The sequence below is a fragment of the Anarrhichthys ocellatus genome, unplaced genomic scaffold (assembly GCF_004355925.1).
Source record: "Anarrhichthys ocellatus isolate YVR2014 unplaced genomic scaffold, GSC_Weel_1.0 scaffold48, whole genome shotgun sequence".
Classification (NCBI taxonomy): domain Eukaryota; kingdom Metazoa; phylum Chordata; class Actinopteri; order Perciformes; family Anarhichadidae; genus Anarrhichthys; species Anarrhichthys ocellatus.
In genome coordinates, this window is record NW_022280078.1 from 126,432 (window position 1) to 147,877 (window position 21,446).

General features: G+C 40.4%; 1 protein-coding gene across 1 annotated transcript in view; it reads left to right on the forward strand.

Moving 5' to 3' along the window:
* Nucleotides 1-10,631, forward strand: part of LOC116395704 (ephrin type-B receptor 1-like) — a 76,007-nt gene extending 65,376 nt beyond the window's left edge. The window contains exons 18-20 of the mRNA XM_031869780.1: nt 4,179-4,375; nt 4,465-4,623; nt 5,857-10,631. Of these exons, the coding sequence (XP_031725640.1) occupies nt 4,179-4,375; nt 4,465-4,623; nt 5,857-5,968 (468 nt within the window). The 3' untranslated portion in view covers nt 5,969-10,631. The remainder of the gene's footprint in view (nt 1-4,178; nt 4,376-4,464; nt 4,624-5,856) is intronic.
* The last annotated feature ends 10,815 nt before the right edge of the window (nt 10,632-21,446 follow it).

Sequence of the window (21,446 nt, forward strand, 5' to 3'; positions counted from 1 at the left end):
GTGTGTGTGTGTGTGTGTGTGTGTGTGTGTGTGTGTGTGTGTGTGTGGGTGTGTAAGAGAGAGACAGACAGACAGACACGGAGGGAGAGGGAGGGAGAGACAGACATGGAGGGAGAGGGAGGGAGAGACAGACATGGCGGGAGAGACAGACAGACAGACAGACAGACACAGAGGGAGGGAAGGGGAGAGAATGGGAAAGAGAGTCTTTGTCTTGTTTTGTATACGTTTACCCTTTTTTGTCACACGCTGCCTTTCTAGTGTGTGTGTGTGTGTGTGTGTGTGTGTGTGGGAGGGTATGGGTTGGGGGTGTGCATGTTCATTTTCTCTCACAGCGGGTGTCTGCAGTTCTTGGAAAAACACTGAAAATAAGGGCATCAATTTAAGTGTCACAGAAATGTTTGTTTCCTGGATCATCAGACCAAAAGGCATCAGGATTTTGGTTTTGCAGCTGATCTTTTCTTCAGGGAATATCTCATTGTCTTGACAACTTTATTCCAATTACCTTCACAGTATGATCAATTTGCTGCAGCATTTTGATACCTTTTTATTTCTTTTTGCTGGCATCTCAATGATGTTACTAAGTGGTTTGAGGTTTCATTCATCCCTGTGCGGTTTGGGCTAGAAATGATTGGCATTTATTTTCTTTTTAAAGTGTTCACTTCTCTGCTATTGTTGAGTTAAAATGTGTCGTAAAAAACACTCATCCTTTCTTTAGGCTGAGTATTCAATTTTACTGTTAAACCTAAGGGAGACCACACACCGTACATGTAAAAGGAGGTTCCAGAAGATTGGATTGCTGACATTTTTATTTTTAGGTTTCTATTCCGAGAAGAAATGTGATATTCAGATTATAGTTAGTTTTGGCACTAAAACCCACTTCAAAGCAATGAGGCTCTAAATATATATATATCTAGAGAGAGAGAGAGAGAGAGAATAGCTCTGACACCGAGGAACCGGGGAATTTTACAAGCCTCCAGTTTGTCTTGAATTTTAACTTGAAAATGAATTTTGTTGCTCCAGAAAATCTTCCAAATCATTGCTGAGTGCCTCAGTCGTGTTTATCACCTGGAAAATATTCAGAATAACTTTGTAATAGGAATTATTTATAGCCATCATTTAACTTTCCCAAAAAAGTAACCTTTTCAGACACACAGCTCCACTCCAGCAATGTTTAACCTGCTTCAGACCTCATTAACTTAGACTATATGGGAAGTTTTCTCTTTCTGGTTACATGTCCGATGGATGAGGAGGTAATCAGTAGCGAGATGTCTTTCTAACTGTAAGACAGACACACATTTTTAACTGATAGAAATAAATTATTCCCCCATTTTTGTCAGCAGAAAACCATTTCCCTGCATTAGCATCTACATCACTTAAACCATCTCTTTTTCCCGTTATTTCACACTTTCTCCTCTCTCTCTTGGCTCCCCCCTGCTGTCTCTCCTCACCTCCTCCCTTGCAGCCTCACCCCTCATTCTCCTGCGGTTGCTCCTCCGAAATAGAAGCCGTCTCTGCAGCGGTAATGACAGAGAGTCAGTCTAATGACAGAGACGGTGGCACACACAGTATATAATAATGGGGAAAGTGTGTGTTACCACTATAGCTAACGAGGGTCTGCTGGGGCATTAACTATGCATGAACCTCACACCCTAAACTCACACATGCTATACACATGAAGCCGAACCACACACATGCAGGCAGACATGCATGAAGGCACATACACACTTCAAAGAACGGTGAGATTGTCAGCGGAAGCCACCACAGGTGCTGTGTTCGACATGAATTAATCATGAAAGAGACCTGTGATGTTTTACTACACTCGCTGCTATTTTTGATTGACAGCGGTGCTTAGAGAGAATTTATGCGGCACAAAGCCTGAGAAGTGTGTCGGGGTCAAGTAGAGTTCACTCAGCGAGCAGACAAATCCCCGGCGCTGAATTTAGTCGAAGCTTCGCATTCCCTCAGCTTACTGTTAGGTAGGCTTACAAGTCCACTGACACGGGCTGGTAACTTTAAATTTACGGGGAGTGCGGGAAGTATTATTTCAAGGAATTTAATGGCCCATCTGCTTTGTTAAAGGCAGAATCTGTCTTTACAAACGCAGCAGCAGCACTCGAAACTAAAGGCACAGTCTGAAGCGAGGTGTGGACTCAAAAAGGCAACATAGAGAGAGCACTGCTTCAGATCAGTTAAATAGGGAATAATGAGCATGTGTGCATGTGATGGAGAAACACACTGGGGACAACTAAGGGAATGGCAGGGTAGTGACCGGCAGACAGAAAACATACAAATAAGATGTAGGAAAGCTAGAATGTGTTGACCTTAAACTCATTTTCCTATAACTCCTGGCTTATCTGACTGTGACGGCAACATTTATTTAAAGAAATTGTTTAACGCTTTGGGAAATAAGCTTATTTGCTTTCTTGTCATGCACAAAGACTTCAAACGTAACAAAAGCTGTCTCCCAGCACCTCTAAAGATAAAAAAAAAAAGTCAACACATTATATCTCTTTGGTTAATACATACAAAAACTGAAGTGTAAAAGGTAAATGGGGGTTTGTGAGTGTGACTATTTTTTGGCTGTATTCAGGCTGCTGCTGTTAGCTTCATATTTACTGTACACCGAGCGCAATCAATCGTCTCATCTCACTCTAGCCAAGAAAGCAAATAAGCAAATAATCCAAACATGTCAAACATTTCCTTTGAACATAAATGAATGGTTTGAATAGTACTTTATAAAGTGTTTCCCCATACTACACATATCATGATTACAATCGAAGGAAACTGATGCTGCCACGTCTCTCGCTTCCAGACAGTTGTCATTACAAAAGTTTTGCAGCCCTCCTGTTTCCTGATGCTACGAAAGGGTTTGTTTACATGGAAAATATTCATTGGGCCTCGAAAGGATAGAGTGTGGAGGGCAAGAAGAAAGATGAAAAATAAATATTATCTGAAGTCTTTACAAAGACAGAAGAAGTTAAAAGCAAGGCAATCGGGTTACACAACAATGTGAGTTTGACACATTACAACTATCATAATTAGAGTTTGGGTGACATTTAAGAAGAATATTCACACATTCCTGGCACAGGGGGCTGACTAATTTGAGATAATGATCACAGAACTTTCTCCTTTCCTTAATTTTTTTCTTTTCTTTTGTTGTTGTGTGGCGAGGCAGCTCGTTACTCTTTCAGTCAAAGGTGTTTTTGAATGCTGTGATGTTCCGGATGATTACATTCTGCACTCAAAGGCATGCTGGCGTATTTAGCACAACCTCTCTGCAATACAATTGTTCAGCCGAAATGTTTTCACAGAAAAGCCTTGACAGATGCTTATCATTCTCAATATCTGCGTTGGCATAATGAAATCAAAAGCTCCTCGGTGTAAAACTACCTGCCTCGACATCAGAGACGTCACCGCTGCTTAGCGATGAATATCTGGATATACTGTGCGACCGCACGCTGTGTCAGGATGGAGTTCTCAAATGGAAATTGAATCCTCTTAACTAATCCAAGTTTTCTTCTTTTTTTTTGTAGTTTTAATTAAAGCTGAAGGAGGCAGGATTCTTCTGTAAAGATACACCTTCCAAAACCACAAAGGAGTTATAACAGAGAAGACTGAACTCTTCTCTGCCAACAGGAAGTCACAAATCAAAATTTGAGAGAGAGATAGAGTGTCCCCGAAACAGCAGTGAGACAGCAGGTCTCTATTTCTTCATCTTTCTGCCTCTTTCACCCGTCTGATATCCTCAGCATCATAGACCAGCACCATGTCTGATCACAAATAACACATTTCTTTCAAAAACATTTCTTCCACTAGTCATTGGACATCTCACATTTTCCAGTTCTCATTCTTTATCCAATGCATGTCAATCCTTATCTTTTTTCTTTCTGCAAATCTATTTTTGACAACATATCTTGCATGAAGTTGTAATAATGAATGTGTTAATAAACAGTTTTTGTATTTACACATCCAGCAGCTACAAAGAAACAACTAGCTTTTTATTTAGAGTCGTATATCTGGTGACCTGCAAAGTACCAATGAGAGCGGTGAGACTGAACCAAAACACTTCAGTTGCGGGTTGTAAAACCAAAATAAATGAGCTGAGAGTCGGCTATTAATTCTCTGTGGGTTTGTCTCTTGCTTCTGCTCCCTTCCTTCCCTCTCTCGCTGTGTCCCAGGTGATTAATGCCATCGAGCAGGACTTCAGGCTGCCAGCTCCCATGGACTGTCCGGTAGTGCTGCACCAGCTGATGCTGGACTGCTGGCAGAAAGACAGGAATGCACGGCCCAAATTCGCCGATATTGTCAGCATGTTGGACAAAATGATACGGAACCCTGCATCTCTCAAAGCCGGCACCAACATCGTCGCCCCCGGGTGAGGAGAGATACAAATTTACATACACAAACTCTCCGAATTGTTTTTGAACACCTCCTTGTCTCTCCTATAATCTCTACTCTCTGCAGTCCTTCCCATCATCCCTTGTTAGACCGTGGGGCTCCAGACTTGAGCAGGGTGAGCTCTGTGGAAGACTGGCTGGCTGCGTTGAAGATGACCCAGTATCGAGACTCCTTCCTGGGCTCAGGCTTCACTTCTTTGCCGCTCGTCACACAAATCACAGCCGAGTAAGTCCACCCATTTAACTGCCTCTCCGTTTTTTGTGTGTCTGTCTCTACCTTCCTCGGTGGTCAGTGTCTTGTTAGTTCTTTTTATCATGATATGACAATCACAAAACACTAAAACAACTCTGCCAAATAAACTGTAAGTGCTGTAAAGGATTTGAACCAGTGAAAATAATAAGAATCGATGTGTGATGCTGTTGTTTCTTTAAAGCTTACATGCAGCTATTTCCCATACCTGGCATACCTAGTGTTTCTGATCGTGGTTTGTTCTCTCTTTTACTCTAATGACTGTGTTTTAATCAGAATTTTACTCCTTTCACCATATGCCATTGTGATAAATTCTAAGAGTTTATCTTCATTTCCTTCGTATAATGCACAGTGGAATGAATTTGGTTGTTAGCTATTCAAAGAATTGTAGATTCTTGCTTTTCCTACCTAAACAAGCCTGTATAGGAGGCAAATTAACACCTCTCCTTCTGTCTGAGAGCTACACGGTGTGGCTCCTGCTCCTGCCATTATCCTTGGATGAGGCACCAACCTCAGAACTGGAGTTGGTCCCTGTGCACGTCACTGTGGGTCAAACATATAGGATGATTTTCCCCACAGGGATTAATTAAGTATGTTTTAACATAGAGCCAGTGTTGAGACAGCAGATATAGAGCCACACAGAATTGGCTATGAGCCACTGAACTGTATTCAAAAGGCTTTCAATGGATGAGACACGACTATGCAGGGGTTGGAAATTTGACTCTGCACCGTTCTGATTTTTTTTCCCTGAAAATAAACTAAGCATTGAAAGACAAAATGAATGATGTGTTGTTCATAGTGGTTAAAAGCAAATTCAGTAAAATAATAGAAATTTAAATAGGAAAAAATAAGACATTTCTTTGCTGTTTTTAATCCTTGAAGCAGTTTATTTACAAATAAATCTCTACATTAAAAAGCTAAGACAGAACTATGCGAAATATTTTATAATTGTTTTATTTTCTCTCCAGAACATTTGAGTTAAACGTAGGTTACTACTGAGTCATTATTTAATCTATCCAAACACAGTCCTTACCCAGCATGTGCTCGCTGTGCTAATTTAAAGCACAGGTACCTCTTTGATTCCAATTCAAGCACCACTCATGATGACTGTAGTAGAGATTTACTGGAGTCACATCCCACCTCTAAAAGTAGCCATGTTTGTGATGATGAAGCAACCTTATATCTGTGCCTCTTTCTGTGTTTTTCCAGAGATCTTCAGAGGATTGGAGTGTCTCTAGCTGGACACCAGAAGAAAATCCTGACCAGTGTTCAATCGATGAGGCACAACATCGATGACCAGTCTCCGACTGAATCTGTGTAACTACAGAGGGGAGTGACACAGTATGAAATATTTGACAAGTGTACAGTCCGAACGAGCAGGCTGTCACCTTTACACTTCGGTTTTACCCTCATACACCCTGTGGCCATTTGTGTGTCTGCGTGGCCTCAGCAGTCACCGGGTCATCCTTCAGTCATTGGACAGACTTCTTTCACAACATTTAGCAAATTGATTTGAACTAAATGCCTCTTGGAGGGAATTCAATGCAGAGTTCGTGCATGAGGAATAACAAGGCAGACATGATGTGTCTGGTCTTACAATCCCTCTCCCCTAAAATCTCCCCGCAAGATAACTTCCATCTTTGAATTCAGACCAGTTTTCAACAGCCCGGTTTTTATTTAAGGATAAATTACACAAACATGCTACTGTGAAGAGGAAACTGACTGAACAGACAGTTATATGAAGGGACACAAACTGGACTACAAGCTCGACAAAAGGTGATTTAAAACCGTGATTCTGGAGACCCATCGCAGGCTTTGCTGTTATCTCCGGTATGTTTTTGTTGAGACTGAATTGCTAACATCTGAATCCAGATAAGAGCCAACAGTTAAATGGGACTTTGTGAATCCATCTTCATATTGAAGAGTCTGTACATATTATGATATGGGATGTTTATTTCCTATTTGCTTTCACTTTTTGCCAACAACGTCGGACATGTTAATTGCCACTGGAGTATTGTGTGAGTTCTCTATGATTATCTTCCTCTGATTCATCACTGGAGCAAACTTTTAAGTGCTGTGGACTGCAGACAAAATAGATAGAAACAAATAGGTTTAATAGTACTATTTTTTTGTACTTTCCATGCAACAAAAGGAAAAGATAAACTCCTCCATGCAGAGAGCTGGAAAAGCTTGGCCTACTTAAAATAATTAATTCAGAAGTTACTCATAATGGATGAAGTTTAACAATCAGAGTAAAGGCAATTACAGACCAGGAAGAGGAAACAAAATCAGGTAAAGGTATATGAAACCATTGCAGTGTAATTAGTCTTTTTTTCCAAGTTATAAAGCAACTGCAGACATGAAAGTAAAGAGGAAAAAGGAAAAACATGTTAAGAGAATGTAGATAGTGAGTCGTTACTCGCTGCTGAGACACAAATGTTGTGAACACACGAAGGCAGAAAAAGGTATACTCATCCAATGTTCTTGTGATTTGGCTGCAAATCCTAAAGCTGACTGCCAGTCAGGCATTAATACAACGCATGAACAAACCAGGAATCCAATGCTCGTGTTCTGTGTCCACGCATGAAACAAATATCATTTCTGTCAAAACTGGCTGCTGAATATGTCATCGTTCTCGGAGTCTGTTTTGACAGACGCGTCTCCTCCCGATTGACATCAGTGATTAACACTGTTGTCAGTTTGCAGATGGAATGACATGAAGTGACCTATCCACGTTCGCACATCTGTGGAGAGCAGCCTTTTCAATGGGGTGCTTACGCAACACCCATTTACAAGCAACAAAGACTGATTTCTCAGACATGGCAGAGACATTATCTAACAAGCAAAGATAGAGAAATACAAAATGCTGGCGGTGGGGGGGATCTCACTCTGATCTCACTCTGGGGGGCACACTGGTGGAGAAGCGCTGAGAGATCTCTTTTATCTCAGCGCCGGGCTGATTACCAGTTGTGAAACAACAGCAGGCCCGCTCTGCCTTTAGCCCAAACCTTTGGTCATGCGTGTGCCCCCACATGCCAAGGATTACAAGTCTGCAGCCCTGCATTGTATTTCGTGACTTTATTTGTCACCCCCGTGGAGCCGTGCTCACAATAACAGAAGCGACAGTATTTAGTTGTTTGCTTTCAACACGTTTTACTGCTGGCATGTCCTACAGGACGATGTGTTTGCGTTTGTCTCGCACCACTGCTCTCCACTGCTGGGATGGCCCAAACTCTTTTATTTATGAACGTTGTGATATTGAGAAAAACCTCCAAACATTTCATTTTTTCCACTGTTTTGTAAAAACTGGCCGGAATTGCATTTGTTGCCCGGGAACGATAGCTTATTGGACCTGTGTTCAGAGAGTATTGAGATCAACTGGGGTGGTGTAAGTGGTTTAGAGGCATAATTCGTTGTAAATAGATGTCTGTGGAAAAAATGTTTCAGCGCTGGCTCGGGGGTTTTAACAAAGAGTGAGACAACGTGTGCGCCTAAAAGCTCATATTGAACACCATCTAATAAATGTCATGCAGGTAAAAAAAAAAAAAAAGCGATCAACCCAGAGAGGCTTCTTAATACATTAAGTAACTTGAAGCTACATATGATGTGTCAATCCTTTGCTTCATGTTTTTTTTCTTCTTTCTAACGAGATTAGATGTGAGCTACAAGATGTAAGCTTTCAGAGGCTTTTTACGTCTTCCCGTGTCAGTGTTTGTGAAAAGACAATGGAGGACGTCTTGTATTTATACTATGACGCATCGGTTTGAGCAGAAATATACACCACAGAGAGGATATCTCAGGAACACGACTGATGTGAGTGAAGTCCGCATTGCTGCATAAAATGGGGGTCGTTTATTGTTTAATCGTGCACTACATGAAAAGGTTAAAACACGATGAAGTGCTTTAAGAGTTCATGGAGAAAACTGTGTTTGGTGTTAGTTTACTGAACTGCTTATTGAAAGTAAAATCCACCCAGAATCAAGCCCCTACAAGAGGGGAACATTTGACTAAATCCTTTGAGAGGTTTCTATTTGTGTGTGCGGACAAGACACTTACACAAAGAAACAAAGAGATACACTGTTGGGCAATGCACATTAGTTAGAGTTAATACACTTTCTGGTTATGTCAGTGCTGAATCTCTGGGCACATTTTCTAGTTCAAGGCTAAAGCTTCCAGTGAAAGTCCATTCTTTGTTGTTTTTTAAAAACTATTTTACAGACATATCTTGCGCTAATTTACTGCAGATTTTTTTTAAATCCAATATTTACCTAAGACATTAGCTGTGTCCTAATTCCATACCACAGTACATACTGAAATCTTAGCAGGTTTTTCTATAGATGGAGTAGTGCAGTCACACTGAAAACGTGTATTAGCTCAAAAAAAGACCTTGATTTGTGAGCTGTTAATGGATATTTGACATTTGAAAGTTACAGTTTTACTGGCATGCATCTATTTAGTGTTGCTCACCAAAACTTATTGTTTAAATCCTTGATTTCTAACAAGCATGTTGAATGTAATTCTTTCCTTATAAAACACAGTAGGTTTGTTTGTTTGTTTACTTGCCACGCAGTCTTCTTCTACTACTTCTTCTTCTTATTCTTCTTCTTCTTCTTCTTAACCTTTTGCTGGTGTATTAATGTGAAAACATTAGAACGAATGTGAATCACGTCACCCATGTGCATGTGAAGAAAGAACCACCACTCATACAAACATAAATCCATAGTGCTACTAGTGGTTTTTGACCACCAATGTGATTCAAGACACTTTAAATTGCACTGATCACAATCTGTTTTGGTTTTACTGGGCTACTTGCAGATCAACTGGCCTCCTCCAGTCAAGAAGGAGGTGGTAACGAATCTGAAGCTGTTTAGTAACTGCCAACAGCTGGAAGAAGAACTTTTGCACTTCAGCCAGTTAGTTACAACAACAGTTAAGCTGGTGATAGCTAACAACCATCCAAACCCTAATGAGTGAGACAACCTCTTTCTCCAGAGTTGGTTTGAACAATCTCATTCCAATCTTTCTTAGATGGTTCTCGGACGCATTTACACTCAGCTGTTTTGAGATCGGACACAGCGGTGGAACTTGGGTCATTGTCTTTTGGAAAATGAATAAGCCTTTAAATTGCAAACCAGAGGCACCGAAATTGCTCCTCCCACTTCACATCCCTATATAGTATCGGTTTGGGACACAGCTACTGCATTGTTTTAGGTGGGTTACTCCTTTTAAAGGAAAGATCCACCTATGAATATCCTTTAAGGTTTCTCTATTTGTAATACGTGGTGTTCATTTGGACATCATTTTGTTATGATGTGTTGCATGTTACTTTAGTGTTGTGTGGGAACTTGCTGCTCTGAAAAAAGGTTGGCCTATATATCTGTGACCACAGTCTCTCTCCTCTGCAAAAACTCATGCATTCTAGTCTGCTGGGATTACTGTCAATGGGGACGACTATGATGAATTTCTTATTGTTGAATGCGGTGCAAATAGCAGCTGCACACAAAAGCCCTCGCTTGGGACTGACACCAAAACCTGACATTTAGTGCAGATGTGTTAGATAGAGAACTCCATTCAGACTCCACTGTAACTGTGATGAAAATATATCAACATGATGTCCCATTTTCTTTTTGGCCAATCAACCACTCTAACGGGATAAATATACCAATATACAAGGAAATAGGCCCAGAAATGAAAGGTGCGTCTCCAGAAGGACCTGCTTTAGGGTGGATTTATCTTTTAATTGCAGTTTCTCTTTTCTGAAAGCTGGACGGACTCAGCTGCTTCTCTCTTTTCCCGTTTCTCTGGTTTAATAGATACTGTAGGTGAGGTTGGAGATGAGAGGAGAAAAAGCGAAAGGGAATAGGTAATAGAAGGAGCCAGAGGAGAAGGAAAGAAGAGAGAAAATAGGAGGGGATGGGCGAGAGGCAAAGCTTGACACTGGTGTTTGAATAAAAATGAGCCTGGGTGTGGAGAGATTACTCTTTCTCTTTTTGTCTCCCTCTCTCTCCCTACTCTACCCCAGCTGTCCTCTTACTTCTCCTAATGCCCACAACCTCTCTGTACAACTCAATCTGCTTCCAGTCTGCATCTCCACAGTTTCAAAGGCAAGCAAGTTCAGCACTCATTTTATTCCTAAACTATTCACAAACATTTTAATATTTTAACTTTTAAGGATGTATTGGCAAAGTAACACTTTTACACACAAAAAAAAACCCTGCAGTGTGTTGTTGGTTTTCAGAAGCAATTATCATGAAACTATGAAAGTAAAGGTTTTTTTCTACCCAGAAATGAAGGGTATGTCGTCTCATTTTAGCTTTCGATCCATGTGTTTAGACATGTTTCATCAAACTAACCTGAACTAAAACAGGTTAGCTGTAAACGCTCTCTGGTAATGCACAAAAGTCTTCTTTTGCCTCCTTTTTAATTATTACATTTCTATTTATTTTATTTTATATTGCTTGCCATTTTTTCAATATGTATGTAATGTATATTGGTTTCTCTTGGAAAAAAAAACAGCTCAGTAATCAGCTGTAGTCTGCCTTTCTCTGTTTACCTACAATACTGTTCTAGGTGTTACTGCTCATATAGTCAGAACATCCCACTGTAATGTATTATAATGCTGTAATATAATGTGAGTATGCGCACGCCTGTGCATCTTTTGTGTGTGTGTGTGTGTGTGCGCGTGCGTGTGTGTGTGTAATATAATGTGTGTGTGCTGTTCAGTGTGCAGTTAAATGTTTGTACATCGTGCGTGTGTGAATTTGTAGCTGTTAACTTTCTGAGTCTTACATTTACAATGCACTGTTTGTCAATAAAGAAGACAAATCAATCACATTGATCAGCTTTGGTATGTAAGTGTTTATGCTATAAGGTAAGATAACCGGCTGCTTTGGTAGCTTCACATTTACCGTTCAGAAAAGAGAGACGTATCGATCATCGAACTCTCAGCAGGAAATCGGATAAACATATTTGCCGAAGGGTCAAACTATTTCTTTAACAACTTATGAGACAAACTTGACATTGTTTAATCACCTTGATCGGATGACATTTCAAAATGATGCATTAATTCTGTTTGTTAGCTATAAAACACGATTAAAGTAAAGAGTAAATTGAAAAATGCCTTTTTAACCATTTGAGATCAAATCCCCGATCCAATCACCTTACGCGTGATTACGTAAACTGGTATCAACTAATTTCAACCAACAATATCATGACATCCATCTATCAATTCATCTGCAACTTTTAGCAACAAGAGAAGTGTGTGGAGTCTCGGTCCTCTGTAGCTCTGTATTGCGCTTCATTTTGAACCCGCCCACATTCTGTTTCACTGGGGAAACTAAAGACGCTCTATAAAAACCTAAAATACAATGGATTTGTATCTGATCTACAGATTATCAGTTTGTTTTCTTTAGCAGCACTTCCCTTGCAAATCCCAAATATCAGATTCCTGTTTTTGGAGTTTAATAGTTTGTTCTTAAGCAGTCTAATAGGGTGTTAGACACTTACAGTTAATTGGGTGTGTCAGATTGTTAATAATTTGAATAATGCATAATAATAATAATAAGGGCAATTCAATATTTTTTGCTTGATGTTCTCTTCTGGAGGCAACATTCACATTCATACCTTACACACTATGCAATAAATTCCTTCGTAGATTATAGAAGACAACTGCATTCTGAAAAGTAATAAAAAAGGTAATAAAACTCTGTGATGAGTTCCACTTGTATGCCAGAAGACTAAATGAATCATTGATGGGAGTGTGAGTCAGTTTTTTAAATGTGAGTCTCGTGTTTTTGACTGTAACTCTTTCTTTATAAATGGCAAAGTTTACATCCTGAGAGGACGACTTTGAATGATCCACTGTAGTTCTTCAGAGCGCTATCGAGGCGTTCAACACAGTGAGCTGACAAAAGATTTACAAAAGCTCAAAAACCCACGAGGCGGGCTAAATTGAATCACATTTAAAGTTAGATTCACTTATAAAAGAAAGCCATTACCTGACTGTGGAGTCTGCTGCGGTGTATTATTCAGAGCAGTGAGAGCCCCATCAATTCATACCAAACAGATTAACAGCACAGGAACTATTGCAAATTGCTAATGAGTGCCATAAATACACGTTAGGAGCGCAATTGACATAAAACTGTTAACTGTAGCTAAGTGACAGGAAATTAAATTTGATTACAATAAAATGTGGCCTGTGAGTTAAAAGTATTAAATACATTTATTTCACTGAAGCACTGAATTGAAAATGCAAGTCAAACACCCATACAGCTAATCAGTGACATCATATGAACCTGCCCTCTAAAACAACCATTTAAAAAACAACTCATAAGTGCTTTAACTGATCTGCCACCTGTGATTAAAGGATAAGACACTGTCAACAAATCTCAGTAACAGATCAAAACCAACAATGAACAGCTTTTTTCTTCTATGAAAAGCTAAAAGAATGAGACAGACCATTGCACTTGGCGACACTTTCCTTTCTTATCGTGGACATGGGCGCTGTGGTTTATTTTGAGTCGAATACACCAACCTGCTGCCCTAAATACTCACTAGAGCATGCTGTCGATTTTTGTATTAATCCGCAGCTGAAAGTAGTCCCCAACAAATAATAATGAATAATTTAGACCTCTGTGGTTAAAGGAAACCAATGTCTACCGCTTTTAAGAGACAGGACGCAAACAGCTGTTTTAAGCTTGCATTGATGTAATTCAAAACGTAATCCAGAGTTACATCTTCATCTGTAGGTTATTCTTCACATATTTGCAGCCTGTGTCTCTTTGGCTTCTTTAGTTTAGAAAAAGCGGCCCAGAGCTCATATTTTATGGATGATACTGTGCGTGTTGCCGCAACACTCGAGGGTTAATGGCTTTCAGCAGTAACAACCAAAGTCTGGTCAGGCAATGTAAGAGGGGGGCACAACCACCGGGCGTGGTGGCATGACTTCATCGCCGGTGGAAAGAATGGGTGGTAGAAGGAGGTGAAGAGACAGAAGATGGAGGAGGGAGGGGAATGTGTGTGTGTCACATAGAGTGAGTCATCTTCACACAACCTCACTAACACGTTTCTGTCTTTGCTCTCCTCCCCCAACAGCCCCCTGGATACATAATTGACTCTCTCTTACCCCACACCGGTCCACTGGTGTGGGGCATTCTGCTCTCCCGACTTTGTTCCTGGAGATGAGACAACGTGATTCTTTCTCTTCCTCTCTGGCTCCGTTTCTCTCTCTTTCCATTCGCCTCTATCTTTCCCTCACAGAGCTCTCTGCAGGAAAACTATGAATAGTGAGCGCATTTTTTTTTTTTTTTTAAAGGGAATGAACGGTTATCTATTATTGAGCAGCAGCTATCTCTATCTACTAGGCTGCTAAAATAAATATGACACAGCACTGGAGAGATTTTCACAGATCTGAACTGAGCCCTCTCGTGCTCTTGAGTTACATGTTCAACAGCAAAGCAAAAGCAAAACCCGAGCAAGACAATAGCTCAAAGCAACTAAATCAAATGTTTGTGTGTGTGGCAACATTAAAAATGAAGAAAATAAAGACATGTTTTGCTTGTCTTTGGATAAAACTCTCTTGCTGAGTGAGTGAACGGGACTCTGGTAACACCATTGTGAATCTGTTTCAGGTGGTTTTGCTTCTCTTTCTTTAGATTTACATGTCGATGCAGTATTTCACTTGAAATGGACTTATCCTAAATCCACTGTGTCTATTTCACCTAACTCTTCCAGTCATTTTAGACCCTGTCCCCCACTTGTCCTGCAATTGCTTACAATGAGCTTCCTGTCGTCATTCACCTGATTAGTCTGCAGCATGCATGCATGCATTGTTAGTCAATTACCGCAGTATATACAGCATTCTCTCCATGTGGAAACTTACAGCTTACCTGATGAGCTGTGTTGCCTCTTTGTTGGAGCTTTCCAGCCTTCTTCCCTGTGTTGCCTGCGTTGGTTGTTTTAGTTTTAGTTTTTTCCCTGCTGCTTTTGCCCTTTATAATTATTTCTTTCTAATTAATTTGTTTGCTCATTCTGTAACATGTCTCCTAAAAACTAGGAAAGTCTGGTTTCCCTCAATTAAATTGAATCCACAGGACCTGCTCTGTTCACCTATCTGCTTCTGAGCACTGTTGCTTTACAGCACTAAATAGAAGACAATTTTGCAACATTGGATTTTCCTAAATACACCTCTGACTGGTTGAAGAGACAACCTTTTTCAGACATCGGAACACAGAAGCCCAAGAGCCAAGTCCTTGGGGTGATACTTGCAGGTGAAAATCCAGACTGACTCACTACCTTGTGGAGTTGCCATCTGCAAGGTACAGAGTTGGGATCAGGAAACAGATTTGGGCATTGTGGGACTTGGCAGTGAAGAGGCAAGAACGTGTAATGTCACCTCTCTGGGCATCAGAGGCTGGAGCTGGTGTGTGAGGCTGATCTTAACATGAATGTGAAGTCATTGGATTAACACGATGCAGTGTTGGCTTGAAGGCCAATCTTAGGGGTAAATTTAAATATACACGTACTCCTCTGCACTTGCAGATTTGTGGACTTCAAGTCAATTTTACAAATCAAGTCTATTCACAGGTCAATGGGAGTACATCATGCATATGTGATAATAATTGTATAAAGCCTTTTGTGGCTCCAGAGAGAGCTGCGCTAATTCTGATAAATGTCATCAAATGATGTCACTTAGCCCAAACAGGTCCACCACAAATGATCACACACCTGCCATTCCCTAAAAACACTGAAGCTGTGTTATGAGTAAGAGGGAATCGAGTAATATTAAGAGAGACGAAACGTGATGAATAGGCTACCTTCAAAAAATGCCATTATGAAATTCTAAACCCCACTTTGATAAACAGGGTTTCACTACATACACACAAGGATATGTGGTGGTCAACCAGTGGGAATAAGCCAGCTAGGAGGTGCAGTGGGCCGTAAAAGCCCAAAAGTGGTGGCCCCTGGCACATTCTACTGCCACTATTTTCACTCTGACATCTTAAATATTGTTTTAATAAGTTTGCCTGCCTGATTTTAGTGAATTATTGTAAAAGAGAATTAGCCTTCTGTTTTTTCAGCCCACACAGACTGTTGATATCTATTAATATTTAAACCAACGCCTCCTGACTGACAAGAACATGTGTGATTAAGAATCACCAGACCTTATTTATTATTTAGCAAGGATGTATTGACTCCTTTATTGTAAGGTTTATCAGGACATGCCACAATGATGGTTAATATGAATAAAGACAATTCATATATTCATGCGTATATAGAAAGCACTTTCCGTTGACTTTTTAATGCTTACTGCGAATAGTCAAGTTAATGCCACCGCTGTTTTCTGAAGTAGCCCGTCTTATGAGGGTGTCCCCTGTTGGTGCAATCAATGCAGTTCTTATTGTGTTTTATCATGTTTCCAGTGCAACGCCCTCCCAACCCACGGCATCGTTGCACAAGCGTATCGGCTCAGCCTCCGGTTCCTCCACATGTTAGCTCCGTCAGCACTGTTGCCTTTGTTTGCACTTTTATTGTTGTTAGCACCGTTAGCTGTGAGCCGCCGACTCAGCCATCGCCATGTTGAGGGCAGTGTGGAGGCGACAGATATGCTCTGAATTCCTTATATTTCCAGGAATTATATCAAATGTATGTGATCATGTAAAAGTGAATGAGTAATAAGTTGTGTTTGATATTTCATGTGCAAACAGAACATGCATAGGGTCATTATTTCGATTTGTTTATTAATATCTGCAATGTTTGACCATTTCGGTTTTTGAGATTGGTTATGGGTTAGTTCAAGAACTTGCATTCGTAAACATGAAATGAGTTAGGTTTGAAGTCCTGTCTCATGGCGTGTTGTATCCGCTCACAGCCCAGCAGCCTTGTTGATTTGACATGATGACACTGAGCGTGCCACTGTACTTATGACCAAATCGTAATTGCACGGCCATTTTTTGAATTCCTGGCAAGCTTTGTCAAAGTCAGACCCGCAGTGTCTTGAGCGATCACGTCTGAGGTAAAGATTTTGACCTTTAATTATTGCACCCCATTAGGCTAATCACTTTAATTTGTAATGAATACAAAATGTGTGCAGAAAGCTCAATGTCAACCAGATTCACAGTGTTGGAGTTTGGGCTCTTTAAAGTTTGACAATTTGCTCTTTAAATATAGAACAGAGTCGAGACCACAATTACGCAAAAGGCCACGAGAGGCCGTGATTTACAGTGATTTTAAAGCAACTAAGGGGCGTCGCGGAGCAATAATCTAATTGACAACAACGAAGCATTCTTCCGCCAAACAATGTAGTTCTTCAGCGACATTTAGCTGAATGGTTGCCAATCAACACACAGGCACAGTGAAAAGCCTGCTTGAAGATTGATGTGATTATTGCTATTTATCTGGTCATTGCCATTAACTGGGCAATTGTTGAAGTTGTTTTCAATCATGTACATGGACTCACTACTATACCTAACTTGAGATGAAAGAAAAGAAAAGCTCTTACAATGTTGCAGTTACATTATAAATATATATGAATCTGCTCACCTTTCTGAGCTGTTGTCACTTACCAGCCATATCATTTCTGTAACAAAATAGCCCTGTCCCTTTGCTGAGTAATCAAGCTACACTACAACAGAAAGTATATCACTAGCAATTGACAACACAGCTAGAGAAACACGAGTGTAATAGGCTACATAGTCAACATTTGGATGGAGATAAAAGGCTGGTTGATTGGGAGCGGCAGCAACAACAGGTATTGCTCTCGTGTAGCGACTGTTGGTTCCCTGGCTGCTCAAACATAAAACCCTGAAGGCACACTTTGTTTATTTGTGTTTGTGTGCATTAATTGAATGACAGCGTAGACCGTTCTCGTCCAGGTGGATGATCAGGTCTGAAAACAGTGAACAGACCAAATAGTCTGTTTCAAAGTCCCGTCTACGTTTCTTGACTTTTCCAACCTCAATTTCTCTCTCATTAATTTCAGTCGTCTGCTTTCTTTTCTTAGCTTCCTCCTCTATCCCGTCCATCTCTTCCAACCATTTATCCACGCTTTACCCAGTAGATGTATCATCATCATGATCATGAATCAATGTATCATCACACCAGCTTTAATATATATATATCAAACATGATGACAAACCTTAAAGAACAGATGAAGTTCTGTGGAGAAGGCGAGGGAGCAAGTGTTAAACAGTCCAGGAAATTCCAGAAACATCAGCAACAGTGCTATAAATGTCTGTTGGCCCTCGACCCAAGCAGGGAGCAAACACCTTGTTCTAAAAAAAATAACAACTTGTGGTTTATGGCATTCCTGCCTCTTTGAACCGTGAACTGCCTTGTGACGTAAATCCCTTTTGACCTCATCATGTCAAAGCTAAACAGAAAGCGCTTCCAGTGATTCACAGCAGGGTCATATAACATTACCGAGGGTTTAGTATGAGTTTGGCCTGGTATGCAATGTCTTAAAATGTAGCCTTCTCTTGAATCATGCATTGTTTTCTCTACAAGTATGGTGATTCCTTTTCAATGTAAACAATAAGGCTAACAAAAAAATGCTGCACCATAATATACAAAATATCCCACACATCGTTTTTGGAAAGTCTCCAGGGTGCGTTGTGCCATAGAATAAAGAATTAATATTCAAAGTGCACGACTGAGCAATTCATTACTAAATTGTCCACTGTGCTATTAATGAATTCAGGAAGTATCATCTTGCCTTTTGACTAGATTTGCTGTATTACCACATCCAGATGAAATGAACACATTCTTCAGCTCTGAGGACCTTCATTTTAAAAAGTGTGATCAAATGTAACTTTAATGCTCAACTCTCTGAACTTCATCTAAACTTAGTATCCTCGTAAGTCTTCCCTGAAGTTGACGCAGAGGTAAGATAAACAACTTTGTCTTCAACGTGGTTCAATGCCGCACAGGCTGTCTGCCAGCTTCTTTGTGCCGAGAGAATAATCTAAAATTAAGATTGTATTAATATTTAAACCTTGAATGTACTTACCTGCTTATAACTCTAAGTTAAAAGCAATATTCATTTTTAGTGGCTCAAGTAAAACCTAAAGTTTGAATCAGTGTCAAAGGTCAAAATATCAACATGCTATCTACGGTCTGTCTGCATATTCACACTTCTCTCTTCCTCTTTCCTCTTCGAGCCTCTTCATCTCTTCCTTCCTCACCCTTTGTTTCCTGCGTCCCATTGTTCTTTTCTACCCTGAAGCCTCTGAAGTTTATATTTAGCCAGTGATTCTTCTGGAGGGATCAGTACTACTTCTGAGGACACACTTAGTGTTTGCAGGAAGTAGTTCAGTCTAATTCTTCTTCTTCTGAGAATATTTTAAAGTATGAACACGACCAAACCAAGTTCTGCTTTAAAACTAACACTAACACTGCCCAACTGCATGCAACTCAGCCATTAAAGGTTTGAATTTCATCTTGTGGAACATTTTTTATTTTATTTTATTAGATATTTTTATATATTTCTATTTCTCTCGGTGTCTCATGGCCACAAATTATCCTGGAGCCTCATTTATAAAATTGTGTTTAGAATTCATGTCAGAAAGTTGCTTACTGGCCCAACTAAAACGTGCTTACACCCACAAATATTGTGATTTATAAGCCGAATTCCTTTTATAGATCCCATCAACTTGAAAATTGGCGCACATGAATGAGCTTCTTGCCCCACCCTGCAGAGAAGGATGGCGAATTCAGAGAAAAAGGCTGTAACAGAAACGTCACCCAGTGTGAGATTGAAGTACTTGTTGGGAAGGTATAGGCAAGAAAAATATATTGTTTGCTGGACACAAATGCCAAAAGGCTTTTGGCAGCATGTGATGGAGGCAGTGAATAGCCCACTGCCAGCTCTGAAGGGCGGACTGTCTCCGAAATATAAAAGAAGTGGTCCAACATAAAAGTCAAAGCCAAAAGGTGCATAGGTGTGCAGAGTGATTGTGCCACAGCGGGGGCAGGAGGACACCGGAGCTCAACCCCCATGATGAGCGACTTGCTGCCATGGGTGGGGTTGTGAGGGAGCTGGAGCGGGACACGGATATGCAAGAAGCACCGAATGACCCACGAAGGTAATTTGTATAGGCCATCGTTTGAAAAGTGAGGAAACCCCATGCATTTATTATGAAGCTGTGTTTATACAGATATTAACACAAGAAACAAATGAGAAATGTTGTATTTTTGTATACTTTAGGTGTTCCAGCAGACATTATCTCTCATATGTTTAATCTGTTCACAAACAGAAAAAAAAAGGCAAGTTGTCTTGAGAGGTTGTCCCTGGACGTAGCCAGGCTAGCTTTTTACCCCTGCTTCCAGTCTTTATGCTAAGCTAGGCCAACTGCGTCCTGGCTCTAGAGCCAAACTTAACACACACAGGCCTAAGAGACGTATTGGCCTTCTGATCTAACTCTTGTAGAGAAAGCGAATTAGCTACAAACCCCAAAATGTTTAACTGTTCCTTAAAAAAAACCTCAAATGCCATTTTTGGTGAGAAACAGCTAATACATGCTTTCATGGCTCAAAGTTACTTGATAAGTACGTGTTCTTGTCCTGCCACATTTAATATGTTGATATAATTGTAGTGGAAACATGCTATGATTTAATGAATTTATTTTGGGAATATTTCAGAGCTCAGCATAAAATTTGTGCAAGTAAAATTAAGTTTATTTTGTGTTAGCATGACCAATCACCATGGCTAAAGAGAGTGTCACCTACAGAGACGTCAGAAAGAAACACTGCAGTCCATGCTGTCACTTGATCGGTGATCTCTGAGGTATATCAGTATATATTTTTCATGAGGTTATGATCCATAGCTTCCAGTTTAGCAGGAATTCATTGTTATTGCAAATCTATTCTGGAGATACAAGGTTTTTCGACTGCAGCAGCAGCAGTGGTGGTGCGAGGAGGTCCGCTAACATGAGATCACACCGGTTTGATTCATTCAGGCTCCAACAACAACAGCACGCACACACACCCCCTGCAGTTTGCCTGCATCTGTGTTCAGGACTGCACCCACATGTTGATTTGATGATCTGACCATCAGAAGGAGAGAGAGAGAGAGACTCTATTTTGTATCGCCGTAGCAACGAGGTCGGTAGAAAAATCTGGTTCTCGCTTTTAATCTTTTTAAATCATCTTTGAAGAGAGTTCTCAGTCACTGTGTGTGTGTGTGTGTGTGTGTGTGTGTGTGTGTGTGTGTGTGTGTGTGTGGTAGAGAGAGAGAGTAAGAGAGAGAGAGAGATACTCTGAGTATGAGAATGAATCTCTACAGTAATTGTGGCCTCTCTCCACACCTTCTCACACTCACACACACACACACACACACCCTTCACTTCTTCCTCTTTTGTCAGGGTACAGACGTTCTCCCTGCACAACGCCACGTTTCAGAATAGCAATCAGCCTGCCTCATTTGGCCCCTGTCTCCTCATGTACCAATGAATACTTCTGCTCTCAAGTCAAAGGTGGCTTCCTGGAGAGGTCCAGGCGTCCCTTCACAGAGTAAATTAAATATCTAAGTGGTGAGATGCTTTGTTGCAACTCGGGTGGTGAAAAGTCGAGATTAAAAACAAAAAACAAAATCACTTACAAACACGACAAAGTTGAATTAATTAATGGCAGATTGAAATTCAGTTTGCATCCTTGTTTGCATTTCATATCCTCTTCTCTCCTACTCACCCATATCTCCATCTTTGCTTTTCCCTGTTTCCCATTATTCAGTGAACAAATGTCAAGTCATCTTGTTGGTGTGCAAATTTAAATTCTGGTCTCTGCTTGCAGCGATTAACAAAGGC